This window comes from Hordeum vulgare, chromosome 5H (assembly GCF_904849725.1).
Source record: "Hordeum vulgare subsp. vulgare chromosome 5H, MorexV3_pseudomolecules_assembly, whole genome shotgun sequence".
Lineage (NCBI taxonomy): Eukaryota > Viridiplantae > Streptophyta > Magnoliopsida > Poales > Poaceae > Hordeum > Hordeum vulgare.
This window is the reverse complement of record NC_058522.1, coordinates 557,245,352-557,270,691: the sequence shown is the minus strand read 5'-3', so window position 1 is coordinate 557,270,691 and position 25,340 is coordinate 557,245,352. Positions and strand designations below refer to the sequence as shown.

The following is a 25,340-nucleotide window of genomic DNA, read 5'->3' as shown; positions in this document are numbered from 1 at the left end:
TGATGGTTTCATGCTATTATCTTGTCAAACTTTGGATGTTTTGCATGCCTTTTATATATTTTTTGGGACTAACTTATTAACTCAGTGCCATGTGCCAGTTCCTGTTTTTTTCCATGTTTTTGACCCCTTTCAGAGGAGATTTTGAAACAAAGTCCAAAGGAAGAAAATCCCCGAAAAGATTTTTTCCGTAATGGAAGAAGATCGGGAAGCTTGAGAGCCAAGGCAGGGGGGCCTTAGGGGCCCCACAAGCTCCCACCCCGCGGCCAGGGAGGGAGGCCGCGACCCACAAGCTTGTGGCCCCCCTGGGCGCCCTCTGCCCTAGGGGTTGCGCCTATATATTCCCTAAAAATCCCAAAAAATCAGGAGATCATCGAAAGTACTTTTCCACCGCCACAAGCTTCTGTCTCCGCAAGATCCCATATGGGGCACGTTCTGGTGCCCTGCCGGAGGGGGATTCAGATACGGAGGGCTTCTTCATCAACACCATGACCTCTCCGATGATGCGTGAGTAGTTCACAATACACCTACGGGTCCATAGCTAGTAACTAGATGGCTTCTTCTCTCTCTTGGATCTTCAATACAAAGTTCTCCATGATCTTCATGGAGATCTATCAGATGTAATCTTCTTTTGCGGTGTGTTTGTCGAGATCCAGTGAATTGTGGATTTATGATCAGATTATCTATGAGTTTCTTCTGATCTCTCTTATGCATGATTTCATATCCTTGTAATTCTCTTCGAGTTGTGGGTTTTGTTTGGCCAACTAGATCTATGATTCTTCCAATGGGTTCATACCGTGCGGTGACCTCACCCAGTGACAGAAGGGGTAGCGAGGCACGCATCATGTTGTTGCCATCAAGGGTAAAAAGATGGGGTTTTCATCATTGGTTTGAGATTATCCCTCTACATCATGTCATCTTGCTTAAAGCGTTACTCTGTTCGTCATGAACTCAATACACTAGATGGATGCTGGATAGCGGTCGATGTGTGGAGTAATAGTAGTAGATGCAGAAAGTGTCGGTCTACTTGTCTCGGACGTGATGTCTATATGTATGATCAGTGCCTTAGATATCATCATGACTTTGCGCGGTTCTATCAATTGCTCGAAAGTAATTTGTTCACCCACCGTGATATTTGCTATTTTGAGAGAAGTATCTAGTGAACACTATGGCCCATGGGTCTACTCCACACCATATTTTCAGCCTTACACTTTTTACTTCGTTCCACTATCCGCCTTCAGATCTCACTTTGCAAATAATCTTGAAGGGATTGACAACCCCTTTGAAGCGTTGGGTGCAAGCTTGTTTGTGTTTGCACAGGTACTCTGGACTTGACGAGACCCTCCTTATGGATTGATACCTTGGTTCTCAAACTGAGGGAAATACTTACTGCTCTTGTGCTGCATGACCCTTTCCTCTTCAAGGGAAAAATCGACGCAAACAAGAGAAGTAGCAAGAAGAATTCCTAGCGCCAAGGAAGGACTTCTGTTACCGTAACAGCGGCCGTCATCGCGAGGCAGCGGTGGGGAGCCGGAGCGGGACCGGGAGCCAGAAATTAAGGCGCAGCCTGTGCACTTGGGGCAACCGGCAGGCCCTGCCCTTGCCACAATCGTCATGCGAAGCTGCACCGTCGAAGGGTGTCGGTAGAGGGTTGTGCCCGAGAATGCATTTTGTAGGGCGCATCAAGCATTTGCTCGAAGGTCTGCTTGGGCTGCCAGTTGCCTTTGTTGGGCCGCCTCCATTGGGAACCGGCCTGAGTAGCCGGTGCCTCGCCTTCCACGTTGGCCACCAGCTTGTTGTTGGAGCGCGAATCTAGCTGATCCGCCTTGCGCTTGTTGTTGTTCAGGCCGCCTCAATTGTCTCCAGCCGGCTTGGGAGCAGCCGGCGTGGGGATAGCCTTGTCCGAGGCGGTTACCTTGACCCGCATCGCGGAGTCAGCCGTGGCGTACTTATTCGCCTTGGCCATGAGCACCGCCAGAGAGGTGGGCTCGGAGCACATGAGCTTGTGCTTGAGGAGAGTGCCATCTCGGCAGCCGTCGATGAAGTACTGGATGGCCTGTACCTCATGCACTCCCTCGCAGGAGTTGCGAAGCTCTGTCCACCGTGTGACGTAGTCGCGAAGGGGTTCGTCGGGCCTCTGGACACACATGGCGTGCTCACGAGGCTGGCCAGGGCGCTTGTAGGTGCGAGTGAAGTTCCGGACGAACTCCTCCTCGAAGTCAACCCATGAGTTGACGCTGCCGGCTGGAAGGCTGTTAAGCCACGTCCGAGCCGAGCCGGCCAGCATGAGTGGCACGTAGCGGACTGCTACGCGCTTGTTGCCCGTGGCAATGCCAACAGCGGTGGTGATCAGCCAGTCTTCTGGCTTGGTGGTGCCGTTGTATTTGGGAGTGTCCCGAGACAGAGTGATGCCTCGGGGAAACGGCTCCCCTCGGATCCGGGGGCCGAAGCAGTCCAGACCGACGGGAACGTCCTCCTCTAGAAGAGCTGACTGTGCCAGGGCATTGAGACGCCTACGGGCATCATGGTCGCCTTGGGAACGCGAGCGCCGATCCGAGCCATAATTCGGAGGGCACCTTGCGCGCCGGTGGCATGGGTCCTCCGTGGACGAGGAACCTCATACACCGAATTTCTCTCGTCATGTCCACGACGCCGGCTCAAAGTATGCTCCCTCTGGCGCTGGGAGCGCCTGTCGTGGCTGCCCTGGCCCTTCCGGCCGGAAGTGCGGTGCGAGGAAGATCCTTTGGCTTGTTGATGACCGCTGGGGTTACGGCGCGCTCCGGGATTGGGTCCCGGAGACTCCGATTGAGCTTCACCGGGGTCAAGCCGTGTCTGCTGCTCATTGGCGGCGTCAAGGAGATCCTTGACCCGCTTCTCCTGGAAAGCGCGCTCCTCGCCCTCCAAACTTGGCATTTCTGCCATGGCCGCCTGGACCGCCCTCAAGTTGGCTACATGAGTCTCGTAGATGGGCTGTTTGCCGCATAGAATCTCGGCGATGACCCGGCCACGGCCGCGGACCGAGTCAAGACGGCTAGGGGCCTCGGAAACTGGAGTGAGGCCGTAGGCGGAGTTATACTCGCGTTGCGTGGCCTCCATCCGGCGTTTAGCCGAGGCGATGGCGATGCCCTCCTCCAAGATCTGCCTGCGAGCCTCCTCCAGCGAGGCCCGCGCGTCGTTGGGTTTGTGGAGACGACAATGGGTGTCTTCAGGCCAGTAAGCGCAGCCTGAAGAGTGTCAGCGGTGACAGCAGCATGCTCACCAGCGTCCGCTGACGCCTTGCCATGGGCCGTGCTGGTGCCAGCGCCGATGACCATAACCTCCACGACATTGGAGATGGTGGACACATGGTATGGGGTGAACAACCCCACATACAGCGGAGGACCCTCGAAGACGGGTACATTGCTAGGGTACACGTCGAATTTAGGCATCTCAGCGATAGAGAGCCTACTGAAGATGGCACATAATGCCTCGACATCGAAGTCCTCTCCGAACTAGCGAGGACCATCGTTGAGGCGCATGTCGCTAAACAGAACGCTGAGGTTCTCCATAGCAGCGACGACGACGCTGGGGGGCGCCTCGTCATCGGACTCCCCGTCCGAATCCGCATGGCGGACAGGGACATCGTCATCATCAGTGTTGCCTCATCAAAGGCAGGCTCCACGGGCATGCAGATCGGTCCAGACGCGATGCATCTGGTGGTGTAGGTGCCCAGCCCCGCCTAGCGCGTGAAGTGAGCCGATGCCGCGATCCTCCCCACGGTGGGCACCAAATGTCGGTGAATACTCACAACATAAGCCATGGGTAGGCAAAAGATGGTAGAAACCGGAGTGGCACCAGAGGGCGCTGGGGACGAGGTTGGTACAAGCATGGAACGCACGATGTACCCAGGTCCAGGGCTCTCCGTTGAGATAATACCCCTAGTCCTGCCGGAGTGTATGATGTAGGAATGGGATTACAAGTTGCTCCTGGAGCTGTATCGAGGAGGAGGAAGAAGGAGCAGCCGGCTCGACTCTGCCTCTCCTATGTGGTTGGTGTGTGTGCTAAGTTGACCGACCCTCTGCATGGAGGGGGGCCGGGGGGTTTTATAGACAAACCCACGGGCCTACAATATGGATAAAGGGCACAAGAGTGGGACTCGGTTGGCAGCCTCACCGGCTGGCCAGGGGGTCCACTCAGGTCTTGTCTTGTCGCTTGAGGGGCCCACCGGCTGCGAGGTCCCGTCTGGTTGTGGGACCCGCTGGCTAGCCAATGAGGCTCTCGCGTAAGGTTGACGCAGGACACGTATGGTACTTCCGGCGTCATCCAGCGAGATTCTTCATGGGCAGAAAGTACGGCCGCCAACACTGTTCCCACGCCGAGTGCAGTAATTGAGTGGGAGTTTGACGGGGCGACACTGTGTAGGGTGATGGATCAGAGCTGGGGGAGGTCATCGGCGTGGCCGTCGACGCTGGTACCCACCATGCACTCTGATCCAGTACCTTTGTTGACGCGTAGCCCCTTTTAATCGTAGAGTATTGTCATGACCTATGATCTGATGTGACTTGAGTGTTGGAATTATGCCCTAGAGGCAATAATAAATGTATAGTTATTATTATAATTCCTGTATCAAGATAATAGTTTATTATCCATGCTATAATTGTATTGAATGAAGACTCATTTACATGTGTGGATACATAGACAAAACACCGTCCCTAGCATGCCTCTAGTTGGCTAGCCAGTTGATCAATGATAGTCAGTGTCTTCTGATTATGAACAAGGTGTTGTTGCTTGATAACTGGATCACGTCATTGGGAGAATCACGTGATGGACTAGACCCAAACTAATAGACGTAGCATGTTGATCGTGTCATTTTGTTGCTACTGTTTTCTGCGTGTCAAGTATTTATTCCTATGACCATGAGATCATATAACTCACTGACACCGGAGGAATGCTTTGTGTGTATCAAACGTCGCAACGTAACTGGGTGACTATAAAGATGCTCTACAGGTATCTCCGAAGGTGTTAGTTGAGTTAGTATGGATCAAGACTGGGATTTGTCACTCCGTGTGACGGAGAGGTATCTCGGGGCCCACTCGGTAATACAACATCACACACAAGCCTTGCAAGCAATGTAACTTAGTGTAAGTTGCGGGATCTTGTATTACGGAACGAGTAAAGAGACTTGCCGGTAAACGAGGTTGAAATAGGTATACGGATACTGACGATCGAATCTCGGGCAAGTAACATACCGAAGGACAAACGGAATGACATACGGGATTATACGAATCCTTGGCACTGAGGTTCAAACGATAAGATCTTCGTAGAATATGTAGGATCCAATATGGGCATCTAGGTCCCGCTATTGGATATTGACCGAGGAGTCTCTCGGGTCATGTCTACATAGTTCTCGAACCTGCAGGGTCTGCACACTTAAGGTTCGACGTTGTTTTATGCGTATTTGAGTTATATGGTTGGTTACCGAATGTTGTTCGGAGTCCCGGATGAGATCACGGACGTCACGAGGGTTTCCGGAATGGTCCGGAAACGAAGATTGATATATAGGATGACCTCATTTGATTACCGGAAGGTTTTCCGAGTTACCGGGAATGTACCGGGAATGACGAATGGGTTCCGGGAGTTCACCGGAGGGGGGCAACCCACTCCGGGGAAGCCCATAGGTATTTGGGGGGGTCACACCAGCCCTTAGTGGGCTGGTGGGACAGCCCACCAATCCCCTATGCGCCAAGGAAGAAAAAATCAAAGGAAAGAAAAAAAAAGGAAGAAGTGGGAAGGGGGAAGGACTCCCTCCCACCAAACCAAGTAGGACTCGGTTTGGGGGGGGGGGGGAGAGTCCTCCCCCCTGGCTCGGCCGACCCCTTGGGGATCCCTTGGACCCCAAGGCAAGGTCCCCCTCCCTCCTCCTATATATATGGGGCTTTTAGGGCAGATTTGAGACGACTTTCTCACGGCTGCCCGACCACATACCTCCATAGTTTTTCCTCTAGATCGTGTTTCTGCGGAGCTCGGGCGGAGCCCTGCTGAGACAAGATCATCACCAACCTCCGGAGCGCCGTCACGCTGCCGGAGAACTCTTCTACCTCTCCGTCTCTCTTGCTGGATCAAGAAGGCCGAGATCATCGTCGAGCTGTACGTGTGCTGAACGCGGAGGTGCCGTCCGTTCGGTACTAGATCGTGGGACTGATCGCGGGATTGTTCGCGGGGCGGATCGAGGGACGTGAGGACGTTCCACTACATCAACCGCGTTCTCTAAACGCTTCTGCTGTACGATCTACAAGGGTACGTAGATCACTCATCCCCTCTCGTAGATGGACATCACCATGATAGGTCTTCGTGCGCGTAGGAAAATTTTTGTTTCCCATGCGACGTTCCCCAACAGTGGCATCATGAGCTAGGTTCATGCGTAGATGTCTTCTCGAGTAGAACACAAAAGGTTTTGTGGACGGTGGTGTGCGTTTTGCTGCCCTCCTTAGTCTTTTCTTGATTCCGCGGTATTGTTGGATTGAAGCGGCTTGGACCGACATTACTCGTACGCTTACGAGAGACTGGTTTCATCGTTACGAGTAACCCCCTTTGCTCAAAGATGACTGGCAAGTGACGGTTTCTCCAACTTTAGTTGAATCGGATTTGACCGAGGAGGTCCTTGGATGAGGTTAAATAGCAACTCATATATCTCCGTTGTGGTGTTTGTGTAAGTAAGATGCGATCCTACTAGATACCCTTGGTCACCACGTAAAACATGCAACAACAAAATTAGAGGACGTCTAACTTGTTTTTGCAGGGTATGATTGTGATGTGATATGGCCAATGATGTGATGTGATATATTGGATGTATGAGATGATCATGTTGTAATAGAAATATCGACTTGCACGTCGATGGTACGGCAACCGGCAGGAGCCATAGGGTTGTCTTTATACTAACATATGTGCTTGCAGATGCGTTTACTATTTTGCTAGGATGTAGCTTTAGTAGTAATAGCATAAGTAGCACGACAACCCCGATGGCGACACATTGATGGATGATCATGGTGTGGCGCCGGTGACAAGAAGATCGTGCCGGTGCTTTGGTGATGGAGATCAAGAAGCACGTGATGATGGCCATATCATGTCACTTATGAATTGCATGTGATGTTAATCCTTTTATGCACCTTATTTTGCTTAGAACGACGGTAGCATTATGAGGTGATCTCTCACTAAAATTTCAAGACGAAATTGTGTTCTCCCCGACTGTGCACCGTTGCTACAGTTCATCGTTTCGAGACACCACGTGATGATCGGGTGTGATAGACTCAACGTTCACATACAACGGGTGCAAAACAGTTGCGCACGCGGAACACTCGGGTTAAGCTTGACGAGCCTAGCATGTGCAGACATGGCCTCGGAACACATGAGACCGAAAGGTCGATCATGAATCATATAGATGATATGATTAGCATAGGGATGCTTACCACTGAAACTACTCCCGACTCACGTGATGATCGGACTTGGGACAGTGTAGGTGGATCATGAACCACTCAAATGACTAGAGAGATGTACTTTTTGAGTGGGAGTTTAGCATATAATTTGATTAAGTTGAACTCTAATTATCTTGAACATAGTCTAAGTCCACTTTGAAAATATTTGTGTTGTAGATCATGGCTCACGCAAGTGTCATCCTCAATTTTAATACGTTCCTAGAGAAAGCTAAGTTGAAAGATGATGGAAGCAACTTTGTAGACTGGGCTCGTAATCTTAAGCTAATCTTACAAGCTGGAAAGAAGGATTATGTCCTTAATGCTGCGCTAGGAGATGAACCACCCGCTACGGCTGATCAGGATGTTAAGAACGCTTGGTTAACGCGTAAGGAGGACTACTCAATAGTTCAATGTGCAGTCTTGTATGGCTTAGAACCGGGACTTCAACGTCGCTTTGAGCGTCATGGAGCATTTGAGATGTTCCAGGAGTTGAAGTTCATCTTTCAGAAGAACGCCCGGATCGAGAGGTATGAGACCTCCGATAAATTCTATGCTTGCAAGATGGAGGAAAACTCGTCTGTCAGTGAACATGTGCTCAAAATGTCTGGGTACTCAAACCGTCTAGCTGAACTGGGGATTGAACTCCCGCAAGAAGCTATCACTGACAGAATCCTTCAATCACTGCCGCCAAGCTATAAAGGCTTTGTATTGAACTACAACATGCAAGGGATGAACAAGTCTCCCGGCGAGTTGTTTGCGATGCTGAAAGTCGCAGAGTCTGAACTCCGTAAAGAACATCAAGTGTTGATGGTGAGCAAGACCACTAGTTTCAAGAGAAACGGCAAAGGCAAGAAGGGCAATTCGAAGAAGAGCGGCAAGCCTGTTGCCAATCCGCCGAAGAAACCCAAGGCTGGACCTAAGCCTGAAACAGAGTGCTTCTATTGCAAGGGTATGGGTCACTGGAAGCGCAATTGCCCCAAGTATCTGGCAGATAAGAAGGCGGGCAAAGAAAAATCAGGTATATTTGATATACATGTTATTGATGTGTACTTAACCAGCTCTCGTAGTAGTGCCTGGGTATTCGATACCGGTTCTGTTGCTCACATTTGCAACTCGAAGCAGGAACTGCGGAATAGACGAAGGCTGGCGAAAGACGAAGTGACGATGCGCGTAGGAAACGGTTCCAAGGTTGATGCAATCGCCGTCGGCACAGTGTCACTTCAACTACCATCAGGATTAGTGATGAACTTAAATCATTGTTATTTAGTGCCTGCGTTGAGCATGAATATTATATCTGGATCTTGTTTATTGCGAGACGGTTACTCTTTTAAGTCTAAGAATAATGGTTGTTCTATTTCTATGAGTAACATCTTTTATGGTCATGCACCGAATGTGAGAGGATTGTTCATATTGAATCTTGATAGAGATACGCATATACATAACATTGAGACCAAAAGAGTTAGAGTAAACAATGATAGCGCCATATTTTTGTGGCACTGCCGCTTGGTTCATATTGGTGTAAAGCGCATGAAGAAACTCCATGCTGATGGACTTTTGGCGTCACTTGACTTTGATTCACTTGACACGTGCGAACCATGCCTCATGGGAAAGATGACTAAGACTCCGTTCTCCGGAACAATGGAGCGTGCAAGTGACTTGTTGGAAATCATACATACCGATGTGTGTGGTCCAATGAGCGTGGAGGCACGCGGCGGATATCGTTACTTTCTCACCTTCACTAACGATTTAAGTAGATATGGTTATGTCTACTTGATGAAGCACAAGTCTGAAACATTTGAAAAGTTCAAGCAATTTCAGAGTGAAGTGGAAAATCATCGTAACAAGAAGATCAAGTTCCTACGGTCTGATCGTGGGGGTGAATATCTGAGTTTCGAGTTTGGTACTCACTTAAAACAATGTGGAATTGTTTCACAGTTAACACCGCCTGGAACACCACAGCGTAATGGTGTATCCGAACATCGTAATCGTACTTTGTTAGAAATGGTGCGATCTATGATGTCTCTTACTGATTTGTCGTTATCATTTTGGGGTTATGCATTAGAAACAGCTGCATTCACTTTAAATAGGGCACCATCGAAATCCGTTGAGACGACACCATACGAACTGTGGTATGGCAAAAGGCCAAAGTTGTCGTTTCTTAAAGTTTGGGGATGTGATGCTTATGTCAAAAAGCTTCAGCCTGAAAAGCTGGAACCCAAAGCGGAGAAGTGCGTCTTCATAGGTTACCCAAAAGAGACGGTTGGGTACACCTTCTATCTCAAATCCGAGGGCAAAGTGTTTGTTGCTAAGAACGGAACTTTTCTCGAGAAGGAGTTTCTCTCGAGAGAATTGAGTGGGAGGAAGATAGAACTTGACGAGGTTGTCGAACCTCTCATCCCTCTGGATGGTGGCGCAGGACAAGGGGAAACCTCTGTCATTGCGACGCCGGTTGAGGAGGAAGTTAATGATGATGATCATGAAACTCTAGTTCAAGTTTCTGTTGAACCAGCAGGTCGACGAGATCACGCGCCGCTCCAGGGTGGTACGGTAATCCCGTCTTATCAATCATGTTGTTAGACAACAATGAACCTGCAAATTATGAAGAAGCGATGGTGGGCCCAGATTCCAACAAATGGCTAGAAGCCATGAAATCCGAGATAGGATCCATGTATGAGAACAAAGTATGGACTTTGGAGGTGCTGCCTGAGGGCCGCAAGGCTATTCAGAACAAATGGATCTTTAAGAAGAAGACGGACGCTGACGGTAATGTGACCGTTTATAAAGCTCGACTTGTGGCAAAGGGTTTTTCACAAGTTCCAGGAATTGACTACGATGAGACTTTCTCTCCCGTAGCGATGCTTAAGTCCGTCAGAATCATGTTAGCAATAGCTGCATTTTTCGATTATGAAATCTGGCAGATGGATGTCAAAACGGCGTTCCTTAACGGTTTCCTTAAGGAAGAGTTGTATATGATGCAACCCGAAGGTTTTGTCGATCCTAAAAATGGTGACAAGGTGTGCAAGCTCCAGCGATCCATTTATGGACTGGTGCAAGCATCTCGGAGTTGGAACAAACGCTTTGATGAGGTGATCAAAGCATTTGGGTTTGTACAAGTGGTTGGAGAATCTTGTATTTACAAGAAAGTGAGTGGGAGCTCTGTGGCGTTTCTAATATTATATGTGGATGACATATTACTGATTGGAAACAACATAGAGCTTTTGGAGAGCATAAAAGGTTACTTGAATAAAAGTTTCTCTATGAAGGACCTAGGAGAAGCTGCTTACATTCTAGGCATTAAGATCTATAGGGATAGATCAAAACGCCTGATAGGACTTTCACAAAGCACATACCTTGACAAAGTTTTGAAGAGGTTCAAAATGGAACAGTCCAAGAAAGAGTTCTTGCCAGTGTTACAAGGTACGAGATTGAGTAAGACTCAGTGCCCAGCAACTGATGAAGATAGAGAGCATATGCGCTCCGTCCCCTATGCTTCAGCCATAGGCTCTATCATGTATGCAATGCTGTGCACTAGACCGGATGTTAGCCTGGCCATAAGTATGGCAGGTAGGTTCCAGAGTAATCCAGGAGTGGATCACTGGACGGCGGTCAAGAATATCCTGAAGTACCTGAAAAGGACTAAGGAGATGTTTCTCGTGTATGGTGGTGACGAAGAGCTCGCCGTAAAAGGTTACGTCGATGCAAGCTTTGACACAGATCCGGACGACTCTAAGTCGCAAACCAGATACGTATTTATTCTTAATGGGGGTGCAGTAAGCTGGTGCAGTTCCAAGCAGAGCGTCGTAGCAGATTCTACATGTGAAGCGGAGTACATGGCTGCCTCGGAGGCAGCTAAGGAAGGTGTCTGGATGAAGCAGTTCATGACGGATCTTGGAGTGGTGCCAAGTGCACTGGATCCAATAACCTTGTTCTGTGACAACACTAGTGCCATTGCCTTAGCAAAGGAACCAAGGTTTCACAAGAAGACCAGACACATCAAACGACGCTTCAACTTCATCCGCGACTACGTCGAGGAGGAGGACGTAAATATATGCAAGGTGCACACGGATCTGAATGTAGCAGACCCGCTGACTAAACCTCTTCCACGGCCAAAACATGATCGACACCAGAACTGTATGGGTGTTAGATTTATTACAATGTAATTCACATGGTGATGTGAGGGCTAGATTATTGACTCTAGTGCAAGTGGGAGACTGTTGGAATTATGCCCTAGAGGCAATAATAAATGTATAGTTATTATTATAATTCCTGTATCAAGATAATAGTTTATTATCCATGCTATAACTGTATTGAATGAAGACTCATTTACATGTGTGGATACATAGACAAAACACCGTCCCTAGCATGCCTCTAGTTGGCTAGCCAGTTGATCAATGATAGTCAGTGTCTTCTGATTATGAACAAGGTGTTGTTGCTTGATAACTGGATCACGTCATTGGGAGAATCACGTGATGGACTAGACCCAAACTAATAGACGTAGCATGTTGATCGTGTCATTTTGTTGCTACTGTTTTCTGCGTGTCAAGTATTTATTCCTATGACCATGAGATCATATAACTCACTGACACCGGAGGAATGCTTTGTGTGTATCAAACGTCGCAACGTAACTGGGTGACTATAAAGATGCTCTACAGGTATCTCCGAAGGTGTTAGTTGAGTTAGTATGGATCAAGACTGGGATTTGTCACTCCGTGTGACGGAGAGGTATCTCGGGGCCCACTTGGTAATACAACATCACACACAAGCCTTGCAAGCAATGTAACTTAGTGTAAGTTGCGGGATCTTGTATTACGGAACGAGTAAAGAGACTTGCCGGTAAACGAGGTTGAAATAGGTATACGGATACTGACGATCGAATCTCGGGCAAGTAACATACCGAAGGACAAAGGGAATGACATACGGGATTATACGAATCCTTGACACTGAGGTTCAAACGATAAGATCTTCGTAGAATATGTAGGATCCAATATGGGCATCCAGGTCCCGCTATTGGATATTGACCGAGGAGTCTCTCGGGTCATGTCTACATAGTTCTCGAACCCGCAGGGTCTGCACACTTAAGGTTCGACGTTGTTTTATGCGTATTTGAGTTATATGGTTGGTTACCGAATGTTGTTCGGAGTCCCGGATGAGATCACGGACGTCACGAGGGTTTCCGGAATGGTCCGGAAACGAAGATTGATATATAGGATGACCTCATTTGATTACCAGAAGGTTTTCGGAGTTACCGGGAATGTACCGGGAATGACGAATGGGTTCCGGGAGTTCACCGGAGGGGGCAACCCACTCCGGGGAAGCCCATAGGTATTTGGGGGGGTCACACCAGCCCTTAGTGGGCTGGTGGGACAGCCCACCAATCCCCTATGCGCCAAGGAAGAAAAAATCAAAGGAAAGAAAAAAAAAGGAAGAAGTGGGAAGGGGGAAGGACTCCCTCCCACCAAACCAAGTAGGACTCGGTTTGGGGGGGGGGGAGAGTCCTCCCCCCTGGCTCGGCCGACCCCTTGGGGATCCCTTGGACCCCAAGGCAAGGTCCCCCTCCCTCCTCCTATATATATGGGGCTTTTAGGGCAGATTTGAGACGACTTTCTCACGGCTGCCCGACCACATACCTCCATAGTTTTTCCTCTGGATCGTGTTTCTGCGGAGCTCGGGTGGAGCCCTGCTGAGACAAGATCATCACCAACCTCCGGAGCGCCGTCACGCTGCCGGAGAACTCTTCTACCTCTCCGTGTCTCTTGCTGGATCAAGAAGGCCGAGATCATCGTCGAGCTGTACGTGTGCTGAACGCGGAGGTGCCGTCCGTTCGGTACTAGATCGTGGGACTGATCGCGGGATTGTTCGCGGGGCGGATCAAGGGACGTGAGGACGTTCCACTACATCAACCGCTTTCTCTAAACGCTTCTGCTGTACGATCTACAAGGGTACGTAGATCACTCATCCCCTCTCGTAGATGGACATCACCATGATAGGTCTTCGTGCGCGTAGGAAAATTTTTGTTTCCCATGCGACGTTCCCCAACATTGAGAACCCCAGCCGGCTAGCCTGCTCGACTAGCCGGCCTGGGCATGGCCGCCTCGTCCCTAGTGGGCTGGCTTGGCCTAGGCAGCCAGGGAGAGGTAGTCATCTCGCCTCTAGCCAGAAGGTGCCTCCTGGCCGGCCAGAGAGTTGGCCGCCTCGCCCCCCAGCCGGTAGGTGCTTCCTAGCCGGCCAGGGGACTTGGGCTTTGTAGAATTGTTTTGGTCATTCCTTCGGGGCTGAAGGTAAAGGAGTAGGCTTTTTGAGCCTAACCCGGGGTTATCCCCCCAACAAATTGCTTGATCCTTATTGACTTTGTTGTGCTTGACATGCCCGAGGATGGGAGCATGTATATTATTCTTGGTAGACCTTTTTCTTAACACCACACGTGCTATTATTGATTGCAATAAAGGAAAGGTAACTTTCAATGTTAATGAGAAGGAGCACACGGTATATTTTTTGAAGAAGATTGATAAAAGGCATGGCCTTAATTCTATTGAGAATATTGAGACCGTGAAGGTTGGAGAGTGGGATTGTCCTCTACATGTGCACCACAAATACAAAACCATTATGGTGGGGACAATATCCATTAATATAAAGGTACCATGATTGCTTATAAGAAGTGAAACTTTTTGCTCGATATAACACCTCTTTGGTAGTAAGACTTGATCAACCTTGCTAACAAATATGTTTTATATGAATAAAAAGAGAAGCTTGTCATGTATTCATTTCCTTTATCTTTTATCCTCCTTGCTGTACCAAAGTTTTATGTTTTTGAAACTTCATACGTTTAACCATTCTTTCGAGCTTTCCGGAAGTTTTGCAGATTTTGGTACTTTGAATTTTTTTCAAAAGTGAAGCTGTCAGAAAATTTCCATCAAAAAATAGACGCAGGGGCACCTGGGGCCAACCAGGAGGGCCACACCTGGTCCAGGCGGCCAGGTGGCGCGGCCTGGCCACTGGCCGCGCCCACAGGTTGCCTGGGCCCACCTGGTACCCTTTCTAGAAATGAGTTTGTTTGGAAAAGCAAAAGGATGGCTTGGGAAGAAGAGACCCGAGCTTACCGATAGACTAACTAGAGATGCAACTTCACCTTCTACTGCGAGGACAAGTTACCATGATGATATCGTGCCACCGGAGTTGCTCCACGAGACGGACATGGCACATGCCATGGCATACCTGTGTTTAGATTTCCTTGCGGCGGCAGGTATTAAGGATGAGATTGATAACCTCTGTGAAGCTGTAGGTTTGACACTTCACGTAACACTACGTGTGCCACAATATGCAAAACTCACCTATTATTTTGTCAACTGGTTTAGATATAATGATAAAACTTCCATGATTGAATTCATATTATATGAGGATGTCTTTACCATGTCTTTGGCAGAATTTTGTGACGTTATAGGTGTGCGGAATGTTGGGAAGACGACCAAAATGAAAGTTCAGCCCTACGAGCTCAAATCCCTATTCGTTTCCCTTTACAACAAGGATCCGCGAGATATTCACCGGGGAAAGATCTCCAGCATCTTGTTTCCCCACATCAGGTATGTTGGATACTATATTGCTGGAGGGGTGTTAGCTCGTGACAACACGAGCAACATTTCGGCTCTGAATCTCGCCATCTTGGCAACCGCCCTCTTAGGAGATAACCCGTATAATATTGGTGCTTTAATTGCTCGTCGCCTCATCGCTAACAGCGGCAAAGGGCCTCACTTTGGTGGCATTTATGCCACACTTATCCTCAAGCTCCTCGAGTGCACTGTACGCACAGATGGTAAGCCTTTTTCATTCATAAGTTTTGATCTTACCGCTATGAAGAGGCATGAGTTTGTTACTAGGACTTCTGAGTTTGGTAACCTTGTTTATATTATGAGGTTTGGCGAGCTTACTACTCGCGAGATCCGTCTACCTGCACCACTTTTGTTTGATCAGACTAGCAGGAACGGATGGTCCATCACCGCGATTGAGCTGGACGAGTTCGTGATCCAGCAGCAGTTCCACAACCCCATGGAGGGGATTGTTCCTGAGGAAGAGGAGCCTTCCTCTTGGGAGGACAGTCGAGCATCAGTCTACGCGCCCGAGGCCCCATACGATTCTTGGAGCTACCCGTACCACTCCGGAGCCGGAGGGAGCTCCTCGATTCCGCAATAGCCAAGCCCAACTTAGGCGAGAAGCTTAAGCTTGGGGGACCCTTCTCCCCTTTTATTGTATCATCCATGGTTTCCTTTTTAATCTATTCGGAGTTTTTGCCTGTTCTTCTTTGTTCTTTCTTGCAAAAACAACAAAAAGATTTATCTTTTCTTTTACTTTCATTTAACGTTTGGGAAACCCAAAAAGATTTCTTTTCTCTCTTTAGTTTGCTTTGTTTACAGAGTTTAGCTCACGTTCATGGCTGCAATTGCACTTGATTTTATCTTTCTACATTCGATCATGCAAGTGACGATGCAATAATGACGAAGATCGACAGAAGGGATGCAATAAGGAAAGGCGGTATGAACTCTATTTGTTTCTACTTTTGTACATATGCATGTACTTAGGATCTAGAGACCAGCTTGTAGCGACATAGTGATATGTTTACAATGCTTTCCCAGTAGTTCATGCTTTCTTTATGACTAGTCTCAAATAGCTGGAGCGCATAATGTGTTATTGAAATGATTTGCATGCATTGCATTGTTCATGGTTTGGCATATTGAAGTGGTATTTCCCTTCAGAGAGTTTTAGGATTAACTTGGCACATGCTTACACATGTATATGACTAGAAGTCTATCAAGCCTTGATGATATTTTTATTTCAGAATAGTTATATCACTTTCATGCCTGACTCAATGTTACTTTGTCATTTTGCATGATTATGACCATTATTGCTCTCTAGTTGGTCGCTTCCCCGTCTTTTGCTAGCCTTCGCCTGTACTAAATGGACTGACTGCTTGTGCATCCAAAATCCTTGAAACCAGTTGCGCCATATGAGTCCACCATACCTACCTATATGTGGTATTTATGTGTCGTCCTAAGTTAATTTGCATGTGCCGTATTCTAAATCTTCAAATAAATATTTTGTTTTCTATGCCCGAATCACTCATGTAGTAACTAGGAGCTATCAGTATCTTCCATGCTAAGTGGGTTATTCTCATGATATGTGTTGATTCACTATCATTCACGAGAAAGTGGCTAGTAACCGGGATGCCCAATTCCATGCTCAAAAGCCAAATCAAATTTAATGAAACAAAACTCCCCCAGGTTTGTTGTTTGTATGGACGGTACCCGTGGATTCGGCCCGCCATGGAGTGTGATCGATTGGTGGAGGGGGAGTAAAAACTTTACTATTTTGTTTGGGAACCGCCTATAATGTATTTAGCATGGAAGATATTGAGATCTCTTAGTTGTTACGTTGACAATGAAAGCATACCACCCAAATTTTTGATTCATCTCTGTTTTAAAAGCTCAAGCTCTGGCACCTCTGCAAATCAATGCTTCCCTCTGTGAAGGCCCAATCTATTTAACTTTACTGTTGAGTCATCCTCTTCTTATAAAAAAGCACCAACTATAGACAGCATAATTGTCATTCTGAGTGTAATGTACATTGTCAAAAAGAACGACATTGTCTTCTGCGTGATTGAGATATTACTTATTCTGAAATATTTATTTCTAGTCTCCTTAAAGACTCCAAAGGAGCGTGTGCATTTATGTTTTGCTTCACTCTTGGGGGCTAGCGAGATACCACTCTAGTATGTCCGAGTCATGTGCATTGTCATCTCGTCATGATTTTCAGTTGCATATTATTCATTCTTAGTTGGTTGAAACTCTTCACATGATCGAAGGATTGCTTCGTGCATTATCTTTGTAGCATTGCATCAATACTTGTTGGACTTGTTTGTAGTGCATGCTTATATACATCTAATGAAGCAAAAGAGTCTGTCAAAGTTTTATTTGTCGTGTCCAGTTCATTAAACTGAATTGCTTGAGGACAAGCAATATGCTAAGCTTGGGGAGTTGATACGTCTCAAACGTATCGACTTTTCCAAACACTTTTGCTATTGTTTTGGACTCATTCTTGCATGATTTGAATGAAACTAACCTGCACTAGCGCTGTTTTCAGTAGAGCTGCCTGTATGGTTTTCTTGTGTGTAGGAAAATGGATTTTTAGGCGTCCCGGAAAATTCCAATAAAAATAGAGAAAATCCATGCACCAGGAGGAACCCTGGGCCAGAAGATGGGCCCGAGGGTGGCCACCAGGCCTCCAGGCGACCTGTGGGCGGGGCCTGCCCCCTGGCCGCGCCGGGAGGCCGCCTGGGTGCGGTCCACCTCCTTTGGTGCCCTACCTTGGCTCCTATTTTTACCCGTGACGGAGAAATCCCAGAATAGAAGTCGTTTTGCAAATTCTCGCTGCGGAGTCGCCGCCACCCTCGATTCTTCTCCGGGAGAGCTAATATGGAGGCTGCCTTGGCCTCCGGAGAGGGGAAATCGTCGCCGTCGTCATCACCATCACCACTCCATCACCCTTCCATGGCTTCACCCATTATGTGTGAGTAATTCCCTGCTATAGGTGAAGGGGATGGTAGGGATTGGATGAGTTAGATCATGTAATAGTTCGTCGGATTGTTAGGGGCATGTTGCATATCATCTACTATCGTGTTCATCATCTTCGCTACTACTTGTTACTCTTAATGCTTGTCACTTTCGGCCCGAGTGCCATGATTTCAGATCTAAATACCGTATGTTTTGACGAATATATTTGTGTTCTTGATCCTATCTATGAGTAGTATGCACCTATTATAGTCCGAAACATGCGATCCCAATGGTGACAGCTTGGGACACCAAAGGGGATATACTATAGTTTGAGGATTCCATGTATCCATTGATTGTTAATGCTTTGTTCTGGTGCTCTTTGACAAGAGCACCTTAATCTCCATAAGTTCCTTTTGGCCACGTTGGTTGCGGGATGGTAGGACAAAAGATGTTGTACAAGTTCTTATTGCAAGCACGCACAACTACCTTGGGATACATGCCTAATTTTTGATATTTGCCTTGCTGATCATTACTTTTCTATGTGCCTTGACCCAAGTTAAATACATGATATCTCTCATCCATGACCAACCATCCGTCCCCTTAGCCTACAGTGCTTTAATCCTGCTGGTTACAAGTTGCTTTACTTTCGTTGTTTTACTTTCGTTGCTTTCCCACCCTTATTTCCGTTGCCACCATCACTTCCACGTCACCGTTTCTACTAATAATTTGTTCCCAAGCAAGTATCTTTCAGGTGCGGTTGAATTGACAACTCAAATGTTAAAGCTTATAAATATTCTTTGGCTCCCCTTGTGTCGAATCAATAAATTGGGTTATCTTACCCGCGAAGACTATTGCGATCCCCTACACTTGTGGGTTATCATATGTCAATTCCTCATTTGCACCCATATTGGTACTTTTAGAGTCATATCGTCAGTTTGGGGTAGTCAAAGAGTTTTCATACTAGGCTCCCCTCTGAAGTTTCCATCTTCGTTCCAAGTGGTAGCATCTTATTAGTTAGTCTCATAAATTTGCCTCTAATTTTGGTTCTCTCACATCTCACCGAACTTACACCTTTGTTAAACTAGTCTAAATTATTATACAAACCAAAGGCATTCAAATTTCTGAAGTCATGCCAAATTCACTAATACTCCACTTATTGAAAATTTGTTGTTAATTATAAATGATTTGACTAGACAATCGCAAATCATGGCCTTTGATCATCCTTTAGCAGCCATGGTTAAAAGTCCACCTTAGTGACTACTCCATATTAAAAATGATTTTGTATTCCAAAATTTAGCTTATTACAAATACATCTTCTAATACTAGTATATATAAATATCTGATGCACAACAAATGCATCCAGGAATAAGAAATATTAAGTATATCTTGAAAGTAGGGAAATAAATGCATCCATGTTCATTTCCATTAATACTAGATCTCATGATATAACTTGGAGGATTTGGTAGCATATACTAACTAATGTTCCAGAACATGATTGTTGAATTTTCTCATTTGAAGGACGATTCTCATTATTTCAGCACATTAAAACAATGATCTTAGCTGGCCGCTTTAAAAGCCTATATATATCATACAAGACGGAGATCGAACACAAATCATCACTTGAGGAATCGACTATTGTTTCCTTTTGTTGTTCTTGTGATCTTCGGTTGTGGGTAGAAGTCAAGGGAAATTCGTTCAATGGCACGGGGAACGATCGTACCCACCCTTGTAGTGTTGCTTCTGGCTGTTTGTTGTGCAACCTCCGTTGTGCATGGCAAAGAGTTGACCGTCGGTGACAACAAGGGATGGAGCTTCGGCGTCTCCGGTTGGGAGAATGGCAAGCGCATCCAGTCCGGCAACGTGCTTGGTGAGAGCTCTAAAGATCAAATGATTAGATATACTTGAAGTATATATATGAATGAATATATGTTGTGATCTGTATTCTTGTGTTAACTGATGCACATGGTGTTCAAGTACAACCCGAGTATGCACAACGTGGTGCAGGTGGGAGAAGGCGACTACAACTCATGTACGGTTTCTGGCCCGTCTAGGACGTACACCTCCGGCAATGACCACATCCAGCTTGTCCACGGTGGCAAAGCATTCTTCCTCTGCAGCGTTCCGGGCCACTGCCAGAAGGGCATGAAGATCGCGGTCACTGCTTAATAGATCTCGCCCATATGTGTGTCTATGTATTTTTAAATCGTATCAAATCTTTATGGTGTACTAGCCCATGAAAAATTGGTGACAGAAGAAATGGATTGTGTCTGCATCATATTGTCATGGAAACCAACAGCTATTTGGACTAGCTATTGGAAATATACGAGTAGGAATAAGTGTTTGCCATTCAACAAACCATACATTGAACATTAAGGTCAAACGTGTCTGAAGGTCTATCACAGCCAATCGGATTCAGACTCTCATTTTAAATACTTCAGCAAAAATACAACGCATCCCAAACATACTAAAAATTACTTAGAGGTTCTTGGACGATCGAACGACTACTACCGCCAAAATGAGACGCTCCGCGGTGCACGCTTGACCTTGTCGATTACATCCGAGAAATCTTCATGCACATGACCCTAAGGCCTAGTGCCCTAAAGCCCTAGTCGTCAAGTGATTTTAACAAACTAGACCCACCAATCCACTAACACGGTCGAGCTTCACATATAGGATATCGTCTTGGTTGGGTCTTGTCGGATTAAGGGTAGGTTTTAGACTACTCCACTCCATAATTTCGATAAAGTTTGATAACAAAAACACAACATTCCTTGTGTTACGTCGTGGACCAAGCCATCTCCAATACTACTACACTAACTCAAGCACTTACGTGCACGTCACCACCAAAGAGATCATTTCCAATGGAACTTGCACGTGCGCTACAACTATGAATGAATCGTACATGTCTTTTGTACAGTTGGGGATCGACGACAGGATACATAATCCATAATGTTATAATCTACCTTCAACGAAGTACTGCAGTGTCATTTATTTTTATTTGGAAATCTGAAAGTCTGTGGAAAATGGAATGGTTTCTACCTTCAACAGAGTACTAGTAGGATAGCCTGGACCCAGTTAATGATTTGGGCCATTTGCTGGCCTAATCTAGTGTTGATTGAACATATTTGTGCCAATGTGATGGGAAACTACAAGGTCAAGCTGGCTTTTGACTTCTTCCAATGCCAAGTCAAACAAGTGTCTAAGTCGACCAACAAAGTGACGTCCACATCCACTCATGACTAAATTGAAATCATGTGAAATGTGTGATATTTTAGTTATCATTTTGTGCTTGTGATTTGTGACTTGAGACTTGAGAAATGATATTGAGGGTACTATATTGAAGTCAAGTACTGAACGTATGTGGAACCTTATGCTTTGTGTTCCCTACTGGATTGAAATCATGTACTAAACTTGATTTGTTTGGTGTCAAATACTATGTTGTCAAGAACTAACTGGTGGTGGCATTGTTGTTTGATGCTTGTGGATTCCATGGGTTGTCGTTGCCTGTTATCTTCTTGCTTTGCCTCAAATATATAAATGTTGTTGCTTGTTATCTTCTTAATTTTTGTAAATATTTTTATTCTTGTTATCTTATTACTTTCTATCAATATAAATGATTATGCATCTTTTTGTAAATATTTTTATTCTTGTTATCTTATTACTTTCTATCAATATAAATGATTATGCATCTTAAGTCTTGTCATTGTACCATAAATCATGAATCTTCTTACTTTGTGTAAAACATGAATCTAGTTACTTTGTGAAATGTGAACATCTATTGGTACTGGAAGTAACATGAATCTGAGTTTTAGCAATTAATTTGATTTATTTGGTCGGGACCGAAGAACGGATAGTAAAGACCGAAGACCGAGTAGTGAAGAACCAGAATACCGAAAAAAGAAATTGGTCTTCAATTATGGAAGACCAAAAAGACCGAACCAAACAAACCAAAAGGACTAAACGCTCGGGCTGACATGGATGTGTGACAGTCCATGCCCACAAGTACTACTTTATAAATAAGAAAAAGAAGGTTGCCAAAAGGTTCGATGGTGTTTGCTTTCTCAAGTGAGAAAATCAACCACACGCTCAACTAACATGATTTTTTCCACTAACCACCAACTAACGACATGTAGAAATGATGTCCTACTAAGAGTGTCATGTAGAATAAATGTTAAGATGAAAACCAAAGAAGTCATACAAAAAGACATGCCTTCCCTTGAATCAATAGGTTAACTCTTAGCAACAATATGGCTCATTATATATTTAGGTATATCTAGTATCATATCTGAGATAACCCATTTTACATCTTTCTTTAGTATCTTCTCTATATGATGTGATGGGCTTATGATAAGACTACCTTATCAACCACCATATATATGTCCTAATTAGTTCTCTAAGTGCTCCAGACCATACGAATCTACACCTAATAACCCCCTATAATTTCATGGTGTGTCCACCTAACTACGCATCAAATGCCCCCACCTAATCAATTATCTATGCTTTCCAGACCACCCAAATCTACACCCAATAAGTGATCACATTTATTTCAGGGTGGGAGAACCCATATTTCCGTCTCGTGACTAAGTAAATCTCTAGGTGTTGCAGACCATCGGAATATAAACCTAATAAGAGCATCTACAATCCGTCTCATCAAATCATCCCCAAATGTCTGGTTGAACTACCCAGTCACTGCTCGGACATGTATAGCGAAGAAAAAAGTCCTCCAACCGAACCCTTCACTCCGTCCTCATATTTCTGGACAGTCCGTAAACCCTCATACACGTACATACATGGAGAAGATATGGTGATGCCCGGGTGCATATGTCGGTTTGCGACATAGGATTTGGCCCATTGTGAACCACCTTTTTTCTTTTGTTATTCTTTAATCTTTATTTCTCTCTCCCTCTCCATCAATATGATGCATTTGATGGAAAATAAAGGGGGCGGAGTGGGATGCGTGTCTACGTGCACAGACAAAGATGGACTAAAAAGGGACACGTGTGAACACCGTGAGACAAGTCCGCGGACATATGAATGGCCAAATTTGTTGAGTCCAGCTATAGAAGCCACAACACTCATGAATAAAGGGTGGGCCCACCCAAATTTCCCCTTAACCTGTCACCTGATTATTCTCTAAGCACTTCAGACTTTCGTAATCAGGGAAACATATGACATGTTGAAAACTAAAGTGACCATGTGAGCGTGGCCGAATTACTGTTACCCACTTGCATGGGATTTTTATATATACATCGAATTAGTGTCACCCACTTGTATGGGATTTTTATATATACATCTCTTCTTGGTCCTGCATTTGTACCTTGCACTATGTTTCCCTCTTCGTCTCTTAGTTACACCCTCCTCTTCTCCACTGCTTATCTGATTAGAAAAGGACACTAGTGGGGACAGGGCCTATAGCCCGGATCCGTAAGGGGCTTTAGTCCCGGTTCACCAACCGGGACTAAAGGGGCGGGACTAAAGGACTAACCTTTTCGTCCCGGCCCTGTTACACGCCGGGACTAAAGGTGCTCCACGTGGGCGCCTCGTAGTGCCCTAGGGGCAGGCCCTTTAGTCCCGGTTCGTTACACGGACCGGGATTAAAGATTTTCATATTTTGCTGGTTTTTGGTTTTTTTTTGAATGAAATTATTTTTGGGTTTTAGGGTTTTAGGGTTTACGTGTTCGGGAGATTAACGTGATGCCTCGTTTGGTGTTCGTGAATTAGTTTTCATATAATTTAAATAGAAATAATTATGCATATATATAAGATTAACTTATCTCACAAGCGATCATATATATACAATTATATGGAGATCTGAATTATCAGGACTAGAGCCCGTCTATTCGATTACATGGATGAACATCAGTAATGGCCCTTAGCTACACTAAATCGTCCTTTGTCTTCTATAGCTTCCGTCCTCAGAAATCCCGCAAGCTCCTCTGCAACAGCAATCGCGCGTTGTTGTGGTAGGACCTTCGTCCTCATGGCCGTGTGCTATATAAGAAGAGGAGATGAATATGAATATCAATCATGATAATAAAGAATGACGGGTAAAAATAGAGGTGTGAATGTTCATTGCTTACGTCGAATCTGTAATCCTTGAACTCAGAGGTAAACGTGCGAATGGTCTCGCAAACATAGTATCCGCATAGATGCGTTCCCCGTGGCTGTTGGTCGCACTTTACGAGAATACAATATATATAATCAAAATAATAATCTAGCATCATAAATGTATTGAAAATTAATAGAAGTATATCATACTACTACTTACCTGAGCCGCTCTAAAGGTCAGCTTCTCAGGAAAGTTACCGGTAGTCACGCACTTGAACCGCTTCCGAACCCTGCCCGACAAGGATAATGATTTGCTAAGTTTTTCATTAATTGATATATCAGAAAAGCATCGAAAGAGACCGAGTGAGCGCAAGAATGATTAAAATTACCCTTGGAGCATGTCCTGCAGGCTTTGGAACTGTTCCAAGGGTCTCGATAATGGTCGAAGGCATCAACTCTCCCCTTATCAATTTGAATGTCCAACATAATCCAATGGAAGCTGCACATGTATATATATATATGTGTGTGTGTGTCAGTAACTTATCAATTACACTTATAAGTGAATGGACACAACAGAGTAAAGACCCTCACCTGAAGTTGTATGGAAACAGTATGTGGTCACAGAAATTTTGATCTGTTAGAAATCTTAGAAGGTTTTCCTCCGTCTCCTTGGGTTTGTCAGTTAGCGTCGCTATATGTATTTTATCTGGGTCAATAAACCCAATATTTAGCATGCTCTTACTTTTACACTCCAGAATCTTCATTCTGCATAATAGAGTACAAGTTATATATAGACAATGAATTGAAATAACTAAATAAGTTATATGTAGACAACGAATTAAAAACTTACAGACAATAGCAACTCATAAGCGATTTGTCGAGGGCGTCGCCATTGTACATCTGGAAGAGTTCATCAAAGTCGATATGGATTTGTTCGGAGCAGCCGTAGTACTCCCGTGGGACACTCAGCACGATCATCGTTCTCCCATTCTTTGATTCACTTAAGTACCATTTATGCAAGTAACGCATATTTGTTGGGAGATCATCTTTGCTGACCAAAGGTTCTCCCATGACAAACTGTGGCTTAGGGGCTACCACAGCCTTGGGTATCCTGTCGTCTTGGGAAGCCAGCAAATCTTCAACCGAGATACCACATTCATCTGCCAACTCCTTTACTCTTTCAAAAGCTTGCCCCTGCACCGGAGGGGGAACATTCTCGGTTAACACCTTGAGGGGTGGGATCGACTGTTTGGCCCGTTGTCCAAGCTGAGGAACGTCTGATTTTTTCTTGCTTGTAGTTGAACTT

At 45.7% G+C, this 25,340-nt stretch overlaps 1 protein-coding gene across 1 annotated transcript; it reads left to right on the top strand.

Annotated features, from left to right (window-relative positions):
• The first annotated feature begins 19,583 nt into the window (after positions 1 to 19,583).
• LOC123399106 (basic blue protein-like) lies at positions 19,584 to 20,261 on the top strand. Its single transcript, XM_045093528.1, has 2 exons — positions 19,584 to 19,853; positions 19,953 to 20,261. Exons 1-2 carry the CDS (start codon positions 19,685 to 19,687, stop codon positions 20,150 to 20,152), a joined length of 369 nt encoding a protein of 122 aa, XP_044949463.1. The 5' UTR covers positions 19,584 to 19,684; the 3' UTR covers positions 20,153 to 20,261.
• The last annotated feature ends 5,079 nt before the right edge of the window (positions 20,262 to 25,340 follow it).

Bases quoted from the DNA above. Each gene is read 5' to 3' on its own strand.
- LOC123399106 (XM_045093528.1), top strand. From the start codon at position 19,685: ATGGCACGGGGAACGATCGTACCCACCCTTGTAGTGTTGCTTCTGGCT. The intron at 19,854-19,952 runs GTGAGAGCTCTA...TGATGCACATGG, and splicing joins CCAGTCCGGCAACGTGCTTG to TGTTCAAGTACAACCCGAGT.